Consider the following 15,747-nt stretch of genomic DNA (forward strand, 5'->3'; position numbering starts at 1 on the left):
ACGTCACGGGCGCGGCGGGGGCCGCGGGGGTCGGCAGCCAATGGGAGGGGCCGCCGCGCCAGGTGCGGCGGGGGGGGGGGCGCGGGGCGGGGCCGGGCGGGGCGGGGCCGGGGGAGAGGGTTGGGGGGGGCGGCGCGGGGCCAGGCGATGGGACGGAGCTGCGGAGCGGGGGTGCAGGGCGGGGCGGGGGTGCCGGGCCGTGCGGGGCTGAGGTGCAGTGTACTGCAGGGCGGGGCGGGGGGGCGGGGCGAGGGGGTGCAGGGGTGCGGTGCGGAGGGGCGGTGCGGAGTGGTGTGCTGTGATGCGGGGCGGGGGTCCGGTGTGCTGTGATGCGGAGCGGTGCGGAGCGATGTGCTGTGATGCGGGGCGGTGCGGAGCGCTGCGGAGCGGGACGGCGCGGTGCAGCCGCTGTTTTCCCTCTCACTGCAACCCGGCCAGGGCGGGGAGCGGGGCGAGGACTGGGGGCGCCTGGCCGTGCTGGGCCTGGGGGCTTCGAGAGGGAAGGGAGGGGCCGGCCGGGGCCGGGGGTGAAGCGATCGGGGGGGTAGCGGTGAAGGGGGTGCGGAGCGCACCCGCCCCCAGCCCGGCCCGGGCTCGGCAGAGCGGAGCTGCCGCCCGCGTCGTGTGCCCTGGACGGGGCGGCCGGGCCGGGGGCAGCGCGGGCCGGGGCACAGCTGGGTGGAAGCCCGCAGCCGCGTCGCCGCGGCGGCAGGAGGGGCAGGTTTACGGTGGGCCCGCAGCCCGGGGTTTAACCCCGGCAGCCCCCGAGGAGGGCGGAGGGTGAGGCGGGGACCTGCCGCTCCCGGCCCCCCCCCGCCGAGCTGGCGATGCGGACAGCGGGGGCAGTCCCGGCCTTTTCCGCGCCCCCCCGGCGCGGGGACTTTTACGGCAGCGGGGGGCCGGGAGCGGGGCGGCCCCGCAGCCCTCCGCAGCCCCCCCGCCCTGCCCGGCTCGGCCCGCGCGCGCTGCCCGGCCCCTCTCCGTGCCCTGCGCTGCCCGCCCGGCCGTGCCCCCCGGGATGCCCCCCAACCTCACCGGCTACTACCGCTTCGTCTCCCAGGAGAACATGGACAACTACCTGCGCGCTCTAGGTAACCCACCCGCCTCGCCCCCTCCTTCCTCCCCTCTTGCGCCTCTAAAAACACCAGAAAGGGGTTGAGAGCTCCCCCTCCTTCTGCCCGCGACCACCGCCTTTGTGCAGCGGGAGGGGGCAGAGGGGTCACGGCTGGGGGTCCCTGGCTGAAAGAGTGGAGGGGCTCTGCGGGGGTGCTGCTGGGGGGGGGGGGGAGGGGCAGGTCATCCATAGGTCTTCCCCTCCCCCTCCAGATATCAATGTGGTCCTGCGAAAGGTGGTTTGCCTCCTGAAGCCCGATAAAGAGATCATCCATACTGGAAATCACATGGTCATCCGCACGATCACCTCCCTGCGGGACTACGTTATGGATTTTGACCTGGGAGTCCAGTTTGAGGAAGACCTGGGACCTGTGGATGGACGCAAGTGCCAGGTGAGAAGTCCATGCAGTGCCCTTGGGGAACGTGTGTGTGTGTGTGTGTGTCTGTGTCTGTGTGCGTGTGCATGTGTGTGTGCGTGCACAAGAACTTGCTCAACTTTTGTTTCCCAAAGAGCTGAGATGCTGGCTGGGAGCTGGCATGCCCCTGCAGGCCCAGGAGCAGGTTCTGGGTAAACCACGGCAGCACGGGTGGGTGCCAGCCGGGCAGAACCCCAGCACTCTGGGGCCCAGGGGTGCTGTCCTCTGAGCAAAGCCCTGCGGAGCAGAGTGGCAGGGCAGTACTCTGCTGCACTTGGAAACCGGAGGGTCATTCACTCCCCACAGAGCATCAGTTCCAAGCAGCCACCAAAGCAACACCAAGTCAGGGGCTGCCTCTGAAAATGTGTCTGAGAAAAAGAGTGTCATGGCTGGAAAGCTGTACTGCCCCGACACACTTGCCTTGGGACAACGTCTTCCCCTCTCCTCCTTTTTTTCAGACAACTGTCTCCTGGGAGGGGGATCAGCTGGTGTGTGAGCAGCTAGGAGAGAAGAGAAACCGAGGCTGGAGGCACTGGCTGGAGGGGGACAAGCTGCATCTGGTGAGGACGCAGCTTGCTAAATCCCAGTTGCAGTGGGTGGGGGACACAGACAGGGTGAGTGCTGTGGGATCTAAGCCAGCCACGCAGTTTCCTGCCAGCTCCTCTCAGACTTCAGCCCTGTCTCTGCGGGGCAGCCACTGCTGCACACAAACATCCACCTCCAGGGTTTAAAAGTTAACGCAGCTTGACAAAGGCAACAGCCCGTCCGTGTGCCCTGCCGCCTGGCCCATCCGTGCTACCTGGCCCAATCTCTGCTGCCTGGCCCATCTGTGCTACCTGGCCCACTGGGGCTTTGGGGGGTTCGGAAAGACCACACAGCAGCATCTCACCTGCGTGACTCTGGCAAGCACAGGGAGGGCAGGCAGGGCTGCAGCGGCAGCAGCTGAGGAGGGAGAGAAGTGGGGGATCCGGCCTAAACTCCTCTTTTGCCTCCCCTTTCCCCAGCATATGACTGTTGAAGACGAGGTCTGTGTCCAGGTTTTCCAGAAGGTGAAGTGAGCGCTCCCTGACCAGGACCCCGCTCCTGAGGGCAAACTGCCCCATGCTGAAAAAGAACCGAGACCTGAGCGAGTCGCGCCCCCTGCAGCAGCATGCTTTCTTTGGCCCCTCAGAGCTGGGATGGGATGGGATGGGCCAGGCTGGGATGGGATGCCATGGGTTGGCATGGACCTGGCCAGGATGGGATACAATGGGTCAGGATGTGCCAGGGGGGATGGGATGCCATGGGCTGGGATGGACTGGAATGGACCTGGCCGGGATGGGGTGCCATGGGCTGGGATGGACCGGGCCAGCATGCAGTGGGCTGGGATGGACCTGGCGAGGATGCGATGCTATGGGTCAGGATGTGCCAGGCCGGGATGGGATGTGATGGGCCAGGATGGACCGGGCCGTGGTGGGATGCGATGGGCCAGGATGGCCCGGACCGGGGTGGGATGCGATGGGCCGGGATGGCCCGGACCGGGGTGGGATGCGATGGGCCGGGATGGCCCGGACCGGGGTGGGATGCGATGGGCCGGGATGGCCCGGACCGGGGTGGAATGCGATGGGCCGGGATAGCCCGGGTCGGGGTGGCTCGGACCGGGTCGGCCCGCGGGCAGGGATCCCGGCGGGGCCGGGCGGGAGGCGGGGAGAGGCGGCGGGCAGGGCGGCGGGGCCGGCAGCGCTCGGAGGCTCCTTTCAGAATAAGAGCGGGGCGGGGAGGAACGGGGCGGGGGCTGCTCCAGGCGCGGCCGGCCCCCAGGGCCGCCTCTTGCCTTCCGCGCCCAGGCCAAGCCCCCGGCTCCCGGGGAAGCGAGGGCTGATGCCCGGGCGGGCGGCGGGGCTGAGCCTGCCGCTGCTGCAGCCACCGGCACCCGCCGTCGGCTCGGGGCCCCGGGGCGCCACGCTCCTCCCAGCGCCCTGGGGTCCCCCGGCAGGACGGCGAGAAGCAGCGCTTGGCCTCCGGAGTCGGGGACTCGCACGTGGCGGTGCGAAATCCTTGCGCTGCTCCCCCGGGAAGGTCCCGGGGGTGAGGAGGATCCCGGCTTTCCTGGAGTAAGAAGCCACAGCCACCGGCTTCGGCCACAGCACCCCTGGCCCCCCCCCCAGCCGTCACAGCTGGCCTGCTTCTCCGAGACCAAGGGACAGCACCGGAGGAGGCCAGGTCCCCCGCAAAGCCAGCCCGGTGCCAAAGGCAGAGGCGTCCTTCCGCGCAGAGAGCTGACAGGACATGCAGGAGCCCACAGGCAGCTATTTCTGAAGGGCACTTGTGGTTGCCCCCACAGCAATAGGTTGAGGAGCAGCGTACGCAGAAGCATGTGGCTGCTGACACCGCGAACCAAGAGGCAGGCGGGTTTTGAAAACACGGGCCCTTCTCCAGCTGAGAAAATGCAATTTCTTTCTTTCAGCAGCTCATCTAAAAAGTAGTATTTTCCAAAGAGCTTCTTCTCAGGGAACTGCAAAGATGAGTGCCATGGGAAATGCGTTACTGCAGAACACGGGATAAGCAAGGGGTTGGAGAGCTGCAGCTGCACCTATAGCTCCGGCCTCTGGCCCCTCAGCATTGCCTCTGAGGGCATCCCAGGCTGCAGCACCCTGTCAGCACCCACAGCACCCAGCATGCCATTCATCAGCTCTATGCAGACCTCCACAATACACCATTCCTTCCAGCACAAGGAGCCTCTACATGATCTCCATTGCATCCCGTGGTTGCAGAAGGCATAGCTTTGTCTGACAGCAGCTGAAGCTGGTTCAATGCTTGCCCTCTTCATACTCCGCCATACAGTGAGAGCCCTCCTGAGCTGCCCGTGAGCCCCAACACCAAGCTCGCTTCACCACGTCTGGACTGGTATCTTCCAGACCATGTGATCAACAACTAATCAACTCATTTCAGGCCCTGCACCACAGGCTGGTCCAAACTATGCTTTTCTGAGCCTACATTCTGGTTTGCGGGTAGACAGCCACTGCCTTCAGTGGTTAGCCAGACTCTCCCGCTGGCATGCCAGCCACATAATCGGCATGCAAGCCTGTGGGGCGACCTGCTGAGTGCGTTGCTCCTGACTGGTTGCCAGCCATCATATAGATCCATGACAGCTTCTCGTCTTCAGGAAGCATCTGGTTGTACCAGAACCACAGACAGAAATCAAACCCACTTGATGGGGTCCACAATATACTCCAGAGGGATGATGGTATTCCAGCCTATGCCAGGACTCCAGTGGGTAACTGCCAGCACTAACTCACTTGTTTTTTCTTTTGGCATCACACTAAAGGTGTGATGCCCAAGTCAGATGGTGACTTTGCACAGCAGCACTGTATCGCTGAGACATGAGCCTGTGGGAGGAGAGGATGCTAGCGTGGGGCAGGGGATAAGGTGCGGTGTTGTGAGGACACTGTTCTTGCCCCTTGCTGAGCGACTAGTGCTGCAGAACCACCTCCCTGCTGGGGTATTGCACTTAGCTTTGCTCCTTGATTTAGAAGGCACAGAAACAGACAGCCAAGCTGCTGCTGCTGGCCACCATCTCATACCAGGGGGAAGACCTTCACTCTTCAGTGAGTCCTGAGCCTTCTTTTGGTGTAGGTCATCTCCTCTGTATCAGCCAGAGCTGCAGGAGTGGCATGATTTGTCTGAAAAAGCAATAAGGCACTGAACAGCACAGGCCTGGCCATGGGAAGCCCAAGCCCAGTGGCTAGTGGCAGTGTCCCCAGAAGGCTGCAGTGGGTCATCAAACCAAGGGGTTGAGTGTAGATGCCCTGGGAAAGCGCCTTAGTGTTTATGGGTGACCCTGGGTCTGTGGCCTTGCTGTACTGCAGGGTGGGTGGTGTAGCTGTAGGAGGCCCAGCAGAGGTATTTCTCTGTCCTCCTTGCTTCAGGTTTGAGGATAAAGTATCCAACTTCTCCTCCATGGTGGATGAGAGGGTCTGCACATCAGAGGATGGTCTCATGGCTTCTGAGGCTGTGGTCTCCAATGACCTGCTGTAACACACTGTATTCAAAGCAGGAGTCTGTCACCATGAGAGGAGGTTGGCATCTTTGACTGTGTTGAAGATCTACACTTCCTTTACTTTGCTCTGACACAGTCTGGATTTATTGTCCAGTCTTTTTGTGAGCCCAGCAGGCAGCAGACAGGCGCTGGTCTTGGCGTTCTAGGCTCCTACATGTATTCCGTGGTCCTACATGTATTCTGCTCTTAAGTGAAGTCAGGCACAGACATCTTCCTGAGGGAATAAATGTTAGCAGGTATCTCCTGGCTCCTACCTGCCAGCAAGAGGACTGCAGAGAGCATCTGAAGGGGAACGCCACCAGTATGAGCACTGGAGCAGGACTGGGGGGCATAGCTGTGTTGTCCAAATCAGGTGGTTCTGTGGGATGTGTTAGAGGTGGGCTGTTTCAGTTAGACATATCCCCGCTAACCACCCTGGCTTCACCGCCTGAAGTACTCTGCTGGTAGCCCAGGTAGTGTTACGAGGGTGAGGGGAGGAAACGAGGACATGGGAGATGTGTCCTGGAAGGGGCGCTCCCAGGAGTGCCTCCTGCACAGAAGATTCCTTCCCGCAAGCACGCCGAGATGATCAGCTCCCCGGCAAGGGATCCTGTGCCACTCTGCCTGCCGGCGCTGTGCCGAGGAGCCCTGCCCGATGCCCGTGCATCGCTCCCAGAGCGGTTCCCAGCCCTGCCCGCGCTGTCCCGCTGCGGTGCCAGGACATCATCTCCCCTCCACGGTGGTGGGACCATGAGCTGGCATCGCTCTCCGCATGGCACAGCACAGTGGGAGCGTTCATCCCACGGAGGGGATGGCTGGAGGTCTGGAAGTACTGGGGTAAGGTCCCCCACTTAACCTTAATTCTGATGCATGGGGCCATACAGTGTTATGACAGAGCCACTAATTACATGTTCATGTGATCTTTTTCAGATAATAACTCAAAGACATTTGATGAGCAGGTTCTCTAGTACACTTCCATAAATATCCCAAAGATGCTTTCTTCATTCTTTTTCTATTTTCATCTTCATTCAACAGGTTTTTGAGGCTGTGAACTGTTTCCTGTGATTTCAATGCAAGAAACTTGTTGATTTCTCTGAAGCCACTCATTAATTCTAAGGGAAAACCACTAAAATGATGTTTTATCTCTTACACCAAAGTCTGAAAGCCAAGAAATTTCAAACTTCATGAATTCTGTGGCACACAATACGTGTCTTGGGCACTAAGCTGATAAAAGATTGAAAGGTGTTTTTAAGTTGCTGTGTTTCCTTATTTCCTCATTAAATAACACAGGCCTTATCTAGCTAGCTGGTTTCTCCTAAAAATGCTTGCAGAAGAAACAGCAAGAAGTGTCCTTGGAAAGGAACGTGTTCTCAGAGTGCTTTTAATTCCATATGTTTGCTTATTTTTCCTAATATTTAAGGCAAATGCCCAAGTTTTCTTGCGTCCCCTGAAGAAGCTCCCAGTTCCCATCCCCAAAAAAACTCCCAGGTGCTCTTCCTCAGCAAGCCAGAACAGAGAAAACTTGGCTTTTTTTTGGTGGTTTGATGTTTTTTTGTAAGCTTCATTTATTAAGACTAAAATTTCTGGTCTTCTTCCCACAGCAGAAACCTGCCCATATGGGGTGGGGGGAGTGAAGGAGAACATCTCGGGGGGGGCGGGACACAAACCCAGAGCAGCTGCGGGGTGGCGGCTCCAGCCCCGGGGGGGCTCCATCGGGCGTTCCGCTGCCTCCCCGCCCGGGAGAGACGGACGGGCCCTGCCCGGCGCGGGGGTGAGACCCCCGGGAGCGCCTCCCGGAGCGCGTCTGCAGGGCGCGGGGCGGCGGCAGCAGGGGGCAGCAGTGCCGGGCGCCCGGGCGGCCGCGGCCTCTGTCACCGGGCCCCCTCGCGGCTCCGGCTCCCCCGACCCCGCCCCCCCCCGCTCCCCCGACTCCTCCCCCCCGCCCCCCCCCCGGCTCCCCCCGGCTCCCCCCGCCCCCGACTCCGTCCCTGTCCCCCTCGTCCCCGTCCCCCTCCCGGCTCCCCCCACCGGCTTCCCCCGCCCCCGTCCCCCCCCCCCGCCCCGCCGAGCCGCCCCGGTCCCCGCCGCCAGCCGCCCGCAGCCGGAGCCGCGCACGGACATGTGAGTGGGGGGGCGGTGGGCTGGACCCCTCCAGGGCGAAGGGGCCGCGGTGCAGCTCCGCGGGCACGCAGGGCTGCGGAAGAGGGAATTCCCCGGCTGGTGGTTCCGTGAGCTCGGGGCAGGGAGCTTGTTTTGGAGGAACACGGAGAGTCCCGTTCCCCGGGGGGGGATCTGCAGAATGAGGAAAAAGAAAGAAAAAAAATAAGTGCCAGCTTTTGGAGGAGAGAAACCAAGGCATGGCGGGGTCCAGGGCTGCCCGGGGGGCACCGGGGGATGGCTCCTCCGCAAACTGGGCTTGAGAGCCGCAGACCCTCACCGCCCCCACCGGGCAGAGAGCTTCCGATGTAGCGGTGTCCAGAAACGATCCACCAGCCCAGGGCCACAGGGAGCAGCCCCCCCCCCCCCCCCCCCCCCCCCCGGCTCTGAGGGAGCAGCCCCCTACCCCCAGCCTCTGAGGGAGCAGCCCCCCACCCCCACCCCCCACCCCCCAGCCTCTGAGGGACCGGGGAACTTGCCTGTGCCCCCTCAGATCGATGCCTCCCTTGGCTGGTGGCAGCACCTTGCTGGAAGCTGGCTGGTGCTGCTGGCTGCCATGTCACCTGTCCCTCTCGCTCCTGGGCCACCCAAGCCAGAAGGGACCTGCAGCAAGGCTCCCGTTAGGTAGTGCACAAGTCACCTGTGAAGTCTCCTCCGACTTCGGATGACCTAATTTTGTGCAATGTCATCGTTTACTTGCCATGTTCACAGGCACACTCTTCTGCTCCTGTGGGCCTTCCTTTTCTTTGGAGTCATCAATTCCAGTACAGTCCCAGGAAAGTTCTTTGGGGAGATCAGATCCCCTGGTTATCCCAAGCCGTATCCCAACAATAACATCAGCGTCTGGGACATCCGTGTCCCAAAAGGCTATGTGGTGAAGCTGACCTTCATGTATTTTGACCTGGAGCCATCTGAGTCCTGCTTCTATGACTATGTTAAGGTACCTGCATAGACACCGGGGCTGAGGGGTGGCTGGAGATTGGAATTTGGTGGCCACCACACGCAGTGGGTCCTCATTCACCAGGCTTCCTCTCATGCTTCCCACAAAGGGAAGGGAAGGAGTTAAAGAGAGAAATGGGAGGAGCAGGTACTGGCAGCTCATGGCTGGGTGACAGGGGTCCACAGGCAGGTGGCATCTTCTCGGGCAACTGTGATTTCCCCTTAACCTTGACAGATCAAAGCAGACAAGAGGAACTTGGGCCGATACTGTGGCCGGCTTGAGTCACCCACAGGCAATCACCCAGGAAGGAAGGAGTTTGTGTCTAAGGGGAACAGGATGCACCTGGCGTTTCACTCCGATTTCTCCAACGAAGAAAACGGCACGGTGATCCCCTACAGGGGCTTCCTGGCCTATTACCGAGCTGTGGGTGAGTAGGCAATACCCTCGGCATGCAAAAAGGTACCTGTGTGGCTCTAACCAATTTTTCTTCTTGTCAGACAAATAAAGAGAAGGTGTAAGCAAGGACATGGGTGTCTGTGTACTTTCAGTGAGTGGCAGTTTTAACACTTTCCTCCCCTTGTCCCTGCATCTCATATGTCCTCAGATCTTGATGAATGTGGCCCTAACTATGCTGCTGAGATAGAAGAAAGGCCTCGGTGCCAGCACTTCTGCCACAACTATGTGGGTGGCTACTTCTGTTCTTGCCGGGCTGGCTACCAGCTTCAGAGTGACCAGCACTCCTGCAAAGGTAAACTGAAATTGGTAAAGATCAGAGAGTTCCAGGGAAGGAGCCCTGCAGCCAGGAAGGGTGGGAGAAGTGGCTTAGGGAGCAGCCGGCAGGGCCGCAGGAGACATGGCTCCACAACGTGACCTCTGCTTTCTTCCTTTGCGCCAGTGGAGTGCAGCAGCCAGTTGTTCACAGAGGCAGCTGGGTACCTGAGCAGCCCGGAGTACCCCCAGCCTTACCCTGAGGACCTCCAGTGTAACTACAGCATCCGTCTGCAGAAGGGCCTGTCTGTCATCCTCAAGTTCTTGGATCCCTTTGAGATTGATGACCACCAGCAAGTCCGCTGTCCTTATGACCAGCTCAAGGTACTGGAGACTGGCAAACTCCACTTCCAACCCCGCTGCCGGATCCAGACAGGAATTGTGGGGACACCACTCCTGGGATGAGAAATACAGGATCAGTACAAGGAGGGTGCCTGGCACAAAGGACTGAGCTCTTCCCCTGTCTTCCTCCCTCGGTGCACTTAATTACTGCTGTCCTGAGGTCAGAGGCTCTGGGTCACAGGCCGCTCTGAGGGAAGCCAAAAAAAATCATCCCTCTGCCAGTTTTATCTCCCTTTGATTTAATCTCATGATTTGAAGGGGTCAATAGCTCTGTTTCCCCTGAGAAGGGGGACACAGAGCTTGCGGTCGGTCGGCCCCCTGCTCTCATCGGTCAGCAAGGGTGGGTCAGACCGCCAGCCCTGCTCGCCATCACAGGCACTGTCGCACTTGGTCTGGACTGAGATACGGGTGCTGGGGCAGAGAGGCATTTGTGTTTCTGTCCCTGTGATACCTGTTCTCCTCATCAGATCCAAGCACGTGAGAGAGAGATTGGTGAATTCTGTGGCAAGGAGTCACCCGGCATCATTGAAACCAACAGCAATGAGGTGGACATACTCTTCCTCACTGATGAGTCGGGGTTCAGCCGTGGCTGGAAGATCCACTACACCTCGGAGAGTAAGCCATTTCTTCCCCAGAGGCTGCTACAGCCGATCTACGCCATTGGTTAATGCCGACTTACTTTGTCCCATTCTCTAACAGAAATACGGTGCCCGCAGCCTGTCCCACAGGATCAGTTCACCATCATCAGGGACCTTCAGCCTGTGTATCAATTTCAGGACTATTTCATCGTCAGCTGCAAGACTGGGTATAACCTGGTGGAGGTGAGACCCCTTCTCTGCTCCCTCCAGCCATGCTCTGGCTGCTCTTCAGCCTGTGTAAGCCTCTCACCTGTCAGCAAAACTGTCTTCGGAGATTTCGCTCATGGCAACCTCTTGCAACTGCTGTTTCTTCCTTGCTCCTGTCGGCTTTCTTCCAGTGGTTTCTCCCTTCCCAGCTCCCTTCCTTATGTAGTTACTGTCTCACAAAGCCTTGGTAGAAGATGAGAGACAAAGATCCCAAGAAACACTGGTAAACAAGACTGTCTCTTTGGAAGGATGTGAAATTGGATGTGAAGGAGATGCATCTGCCCCCCTTGCTATCCTGTTGCCAGGACTGGGTAGCACCCCAGACTCGCCGCGGTGCCGTGGTTGCTGGCTGCTGCTGCCTGTGCCTGCTGGGAAGGGTCTGTAGCCTGTGGCAAGCACAGGACAGAGGGAAGGCAGCAAAGGGAGAGGGCAGCAGCTGGAACAGACTGCAGAGGGGCACCTGTTGGACAGCAGTGAACAGAAGGGCAGACAGAACAATATTTTGATGTGGGGGAGGGAATGTAAGGCTCTGTACAACCAACAGAGGTGGTTTTCTCTCCCCCACAGGGGCACCGAAAGCTGCTGTCCTTTACGGCTGTCTGCCAGGCAGATGGAACATGGCACCAGTCCATGCCCCACTGTGAAAGTGAGTGAGCTGAGAAGAGGGATTATGGCCCCTGCTGTGGCTTTCCCCCTCCGGGAACATGGGGACCTCAGTATCTATGACTCAGTTTGGCTGTGGCCATAGAATCATGGATCTGCTGGTTGGAAGGACTTGTGGAGGTCCAGTGTTGACTTTCACGACGTTTTTCCACTTGCAAAAGCTTAACCGTTTCTCCTCCCTTACAGAAATGCATAAAATATCACTAAAAATTTGCTATAAAGTTGTAAGACCTAAAAGCAAAAGATCCCAGTCAGGGATCCATTTTGGAACAAGGTCTCTCTGCCCGCTGTACTGACTGGTCCTTCCCACCACGGGCACAGTCGCAGCTGCCCCTAACCCTGCAGGCAGTAAGGCTGGCTTTGGCTCATCTCGCTTTTCTTCTGCTTTTTTTTTTTTTTTTCTTTTCGTAGTTGTGAACTGTGGCGACCCTACACCCCTGAGCAACGGGGCATTCAGCTATGTCAACGAGCCTGCAGACAACACCTACCAGTCGGTGATCACATACCGATGCAATGAGCCATATTATCACATTGTCACCAGAACAGGTGGCGGTGAGTCCTAACCCCACGTGGGCATTGAAATCCCTGTACAAAAAGCCCTCCCAGATTCCCAGTTAGAGTCGTCCCTGCTCCCCAGGCTCAGGGCTCATGCTCTCCTCCTGCAGAGGCTCTCCCATCTTTCCTTGGCTCTGCAGCACAGCTCCTGAGGCTTGTCACCCCAGCTATTCCCAACTCTGCTTCATTCCCAGAGTCCGTCACGCCCCTCCTACACACTCTCCTTAACTTTTGCAGAAGGTCTTATTCTCTCACCTGTAGTCATGATTTGTTCTTCCCTAGTGGATTTCATTCTTTCACTGAAATTTGAGGCATGGTGGCTGGGAATCACCAAAACTCTGAAAACTCACCACTCCAGCCCAAGTTGCTACAGATGCAAATAAACAAACTCACATTTCACTCCACTGTAATGCTGCTTACCTTTTGGAATATTGTCCAGCAGCAGAGACGTCTAAGGGCTAAATAACATACAGACAGAAAAACCCGTTTTCGTGCAGCAGGTCAGAAAAATTAAGGCAACGTTCAAACCCATTCACATGACTTCTTTTTGCACCTGGATCATGATTTGACGGCACAGGAGCTTTGGTTACGGGAACAGCATAAGGAGTTTATGATTTCCTTGCCTTGGCTGCTCATTTAGACTCCAGAGAAAAAAATGTAGATTTTTAAGCTGAGTCAGTTCTTGACATGGTTGCCAGCATGGGCGTAGAGTTGTGCAGCATGCCTCAGAGGGGTGAGACGCTCCCTGGGGCCAGGAGCAAACAGCTAAGGAGTTCTTTAAGTTGGTAGTAACGTTGAATTTGATTATTCTTGTACCCGAGTTTAACTCCTTCATAAAGAGTCAGAGCTGAACCTCAACAGAAAAAAGTCAGGAGCAAGTAAATATCAGTACCAGCCACATTCTGGTGGTGAGTCATCGTGATTTAGTCAATTTTGAAAGAGAACAGCAAACCCTTTATTGGAAGCATTTGCTACAGTGTAAGACAAATTGTATCTCAATTATTTTTAGTCACCAGCACAAACTTTCTATGACAAGCAGGAATGTTGGAGGTAGGGGAGTCTCTGCTGAGAGGTGACAGGCAACTTCGCTGACCTGCAGTGTAGCCTCCGAAATAGATACTGAACATGTACAGTAATGGTCTCATCTTTTTTTCTGTTTCTGGAACAAACCACGTTGTCCAACTCTCTGCAAACTACAGAGACCAAAACCTTGGATTTAAAATCCACGTCCTTACTTCTTCTCTCCCTTCCTTGGGCTAATAAGAGCTCTGTAAGCATGTGAAGTCTTTGCTTCACTCAGATAACTCTTCAGGTTTTTCTTCTAGGGAAGCAATGCCTGAGCTTTACTGCTCCCCTGGAGCTGAGGTGCTCTGAGATGCACATGCTACCCCAGATGGAGATGTTCCAGACTATACCCCCGGTGGCTTTTCCTGGGAGAGGCTGTTTTGGGATGGAAGGGCTGAGAGCAACATGTGGGATAGCTTGGAAAGAGGAACCCCTTGAAAATATTCTGTTGTGTTCTGTTCTTCTGTGCTGTCCTGTCCTATCCTATCCTATTCTTTCTTCCCACCCCATCCCTGGAGGCCTGGGTCTCATTCACTTCCCTCTCCATCCTACAGACACATTCACCTGCTCTCCTGAGGGAACCTGGGTGGATCGAGATGGCCAGATGAAGATTCCTGCCTGTTTGCCAGGTCAGTAAAAAACTCTGACTTTGGTGTTTACTGATCCATGCTTACAGTCAGCACAAAGCCAGGACAAAATGCAGGGAGGGGAATGAGGACAATGGTGTCAGTGAGGGAGGACAGGGAAATCTATCCAGGAAGGCAAAAATAAGGTGAAATCAAACAGTGGTGGTAGGAAGGAGAGAGACAAGCCAGGGCAACGGAGGGTGTCATCATCTCCTTGCGTTTCTTCACAGTGTGCGGGAAGCCGGTCAACCCCGTTACTGAAGTCCAGCGGATCTTGGGTGGCAAGTCGGCAAAGACAGGCAACTTCCCTTGGCAGGCTCTGACTGGCATCCACGGGCGAGGGGGCGGCGCGCTCCTGGGCGACCGCTGGATCCTGACTGCCGCCCACACCATCTTCCCCAAAGGGGCTGGGGGGAGCAATGTCAGCCTGGAGCAGCTGGCAGAGGAGGCTAACATTTTCCTCGGCCACGAGAAGGTAGAAGAGCTCCACAAGATGGGTAACCACCCTGTACGTAGGATCTTTATCCATCCAGATTACAACCCCAGTGATGAGTACAACTTCAATGGGGACATAGCCCTGCTGGAGCTGAAACACCCAGTGACCCTGGGCCCTACCGTACTGCCCATCTGTCTCCCAGATACCACCAACACCACGTTCTACGTGCATGGGCACATGGGCTACGTGAGCGGGTTTGGTGTGGAAAAAAATTTCATTTCAAATCATTTGAAGTATGTGAGCCTGCCAGCTGTTGCTCGAGAGGAGTGTCAGAGGTGGCTGGACAGTAAGAAGGGACACGTACCTATGGTTTTCTCTGAGAACATGTTCTGTGCTGGCTTCCTCAGAGACAAGCGAGACACCTGCCAGGGGGACAGTGGGAGTGTCTACACGGTGCTAGATGCAGGAAGTGGGCGCTGGGTGGCTACCGGTATTGTTTCTTGGGGTATCGGCTGTGCTGAAGGTTATGGCTTCTACACCAAGATCCTCAACTACTTGGACTGGATCAAAGGGATAGCGGGGGAGGACAGGCTCTAGACACTGCTCTGTCCTGCTAGCTGAAGAATCACCAACAACATGTAAATTTCCAGACACAGAAAATCCTATCTAAAGCTTTGGATGATGTACCAAAAGCTTTCCAAACACACAGACTATGTCTGAAAGCCACCACACTGTTTGATAAATTTTTGGTGGCACCATCAAAACTTACCAAAGCTGTTGTACCACTGGCGGCCTGGGATGCCTCTGAGGATGCTCTCGTTCTTCCAGATCTTATTACTGGATGAAGCCTTAATAATATTATCATGAAATCTCAGGACAGCAAACCTATTCTTGTTTGAAGCGCTCACGATACCATCAGATTGCTGCAATCTACTGCTGTACTCTGTGGTGTGGGAGGGCTGCAGGGCAGCAGACTTTCCTGAAGGATGTGGTTCTTTGTGCCGAGTACAGCATACATATGCCCATTGGCATCAGTGAGATTCTACAAATATTAAAATCATTGCTGGAGAAACCAGGTGTGCTGTGGTTTTCTGTCTTTGCTTTTAGCAACTAGTAAACATTCCCCATCACTGAAAGCAACCTATGGAGTTTATACAGGGATCGCTTTACCTGCCACTAAAACGTTTCCAGTTCTTTAACGGCACGTGGCATTTAGTCACCTGTCACAAAACTACCATTAGATTACCTGGTCTGAAACTCCAGGTGGCTTCAACGGAGGCAAAAATAAGTTGTCTGTGTGATGCCACATTCAAAAGACAGGGAAGACGACAACCAGTCTCATGGAGAAAAGAGCCCAGGAACCGTTACTGATCAGAATTTGGGGATGAATTTTTTTATACTCTACAAAATAAGGCCCTGACTGCAGGACAGCAGCTCTGAAATGATGCCAACTCAGAGAGGAGGTGACACCTCTTGTGTTGTGGGTATTCTCTGGAGTTCTTGACTAGTTTTGCTGCTGCAGAACAGCCTGCCTTTTTCTGATGAGTCATTGAGAGAACTGAGGTCTGCGACAGCCTGGCAGGAACTCGGGGGGGCAAGGTCATAGCTGCCTTCTCGCACTGTTTTCTGTGAGATCCAGCTGTGGATCTCCTCAGGTGTCAGTATGTCTCATTTGCTTTTGAGATAACATACCCTGGGGAGCGAGCTGCGAAATTGCACATCTGATACAAGTTCACCCATGATCTCCAGGGTTGGAATTCTGTTGATCTTTCCCATTTGTGTGGGCAAGAGAGGAGCAGGAGA

The 15,747-nt window shown here is 56.7% G+C and overlaps 2 protein-coding genes across 3 annotated transcripts; both read left to right on the forward strand.

The window, feature by feature from the left end:
• Positions 1 to 936: 936 nt before the first annotated feature.
• Positions 937 to 2,663, forward strand: RBP5 (retinol binding protein 5). 2 transcript variants are annotated; one of them, XM_040596940.1, is made up of 4 exons: positions 937 to 1,091; positions 1,327 to 1,505; positions 1,988 to 2,143; positions 2,534 to 2,663. In XM_040596940.1, the coding sequence occupies exons 1-4, from the start codon at positions 1,019 to 1,021 to the stop codon at positions 2,585 to 2,587; spliced, it is 462 nt and encodes a 153-aa protein (XP_040452874.1). In that variant the 5' UTR covers positions 937 to 1,018; the 3' UTR covers positions 2,588 to 2,663. The 2 variants fall into 2 exon arrangements, with proteins under 2 accessions (XP_040452874.1, XP_040452875.1); XM_040596941.1 differs by having other exon boundaries at positions 941 to 1,091; positions 1,988 to 2,089.
• A 4,954-nt stretch (positions 2,664 to 7,617) lies between these two features.
• C1R (complement C1r) lies at positions 7,618 to 15,016 on the forward strand. Its single transcript, XM_040596100.1, has 11 exons — positions 7,618 to 7,668; positions 8,416 to 8,644; positions 8,879 to 9,071; positions 9,249 to 9,392; positions 9,540 to 9,736; positions 10,222 to 10,369; positions 10,454 to 10,575; positions 11,167 to 11,245; positions 11,674 to 11,814; positions 13,437 to 13,511; positions 13,739 to 15,016. Coding segments are annotated over exons 1-11 (2,133 nt in total). The 5' UTR covers positions 7,618 to 7,666; the 3' UTR covers positions 14,542 to 15,016.
• Positions 15,017 to 15,747: the final 731 nt, after the last annotated feature.

This window comes from Falco naumanni, chromosome 5 (genome assembly GCF_017639655.2).
Source record: "Falco naumanni isolate bFalNau1 chromosome 5, bFalNau1.pat, whole genome shotgun sequence".
Classification (NCBI taxonomy): Eukaryota; Metazoa; Chordata; class Aves; order Falconiformes; family Falconidae; genus Falco; species Falco naumanni.

Excerpts from the sequence above, each read along its gene's own strand:
- RBP5 (XM_040596940.1), top strand. The coding sequence starts at position 1,019 with ATGCCCCCCAACCTCACCGGCTACTACCGCTTCGTCTCCCAGGAGAAC. Across the intron at positions 1,092-1,326 it reads CAACTACCTGCGCGCTCTAG|ATATCAATGTGGTCCTGCGA; the intron begins GTAACCCACCCG and ends CTCCCCCTCCAG. Across the intron at positions 2,144-2,533 it reads GGGTGGGGGACACAGACAGG|CATATGACTGTTGAAGACGA; the intron begins GTGAGTGCTGTG and ends CCCTTTCCCCAG.
- C1R (XM_040596100.1), top strand. Across the intron at positions 9,072-9,248 it reads GGCCTATTACCGAGCTGTGG|ATCTTGATGAATGTGGCCCT; the intron begins GTGAGTAGGCAA and ends ATATGTCCTCAG. Across the intron at positions 13,512-13,738 it reads GATTCCTGCCTGTTTGCCAG|TGTGCGGGAAGCCGGTCAAC; the intron begins GTCAGTAAAAAA and ends GTTTCTTCACAG.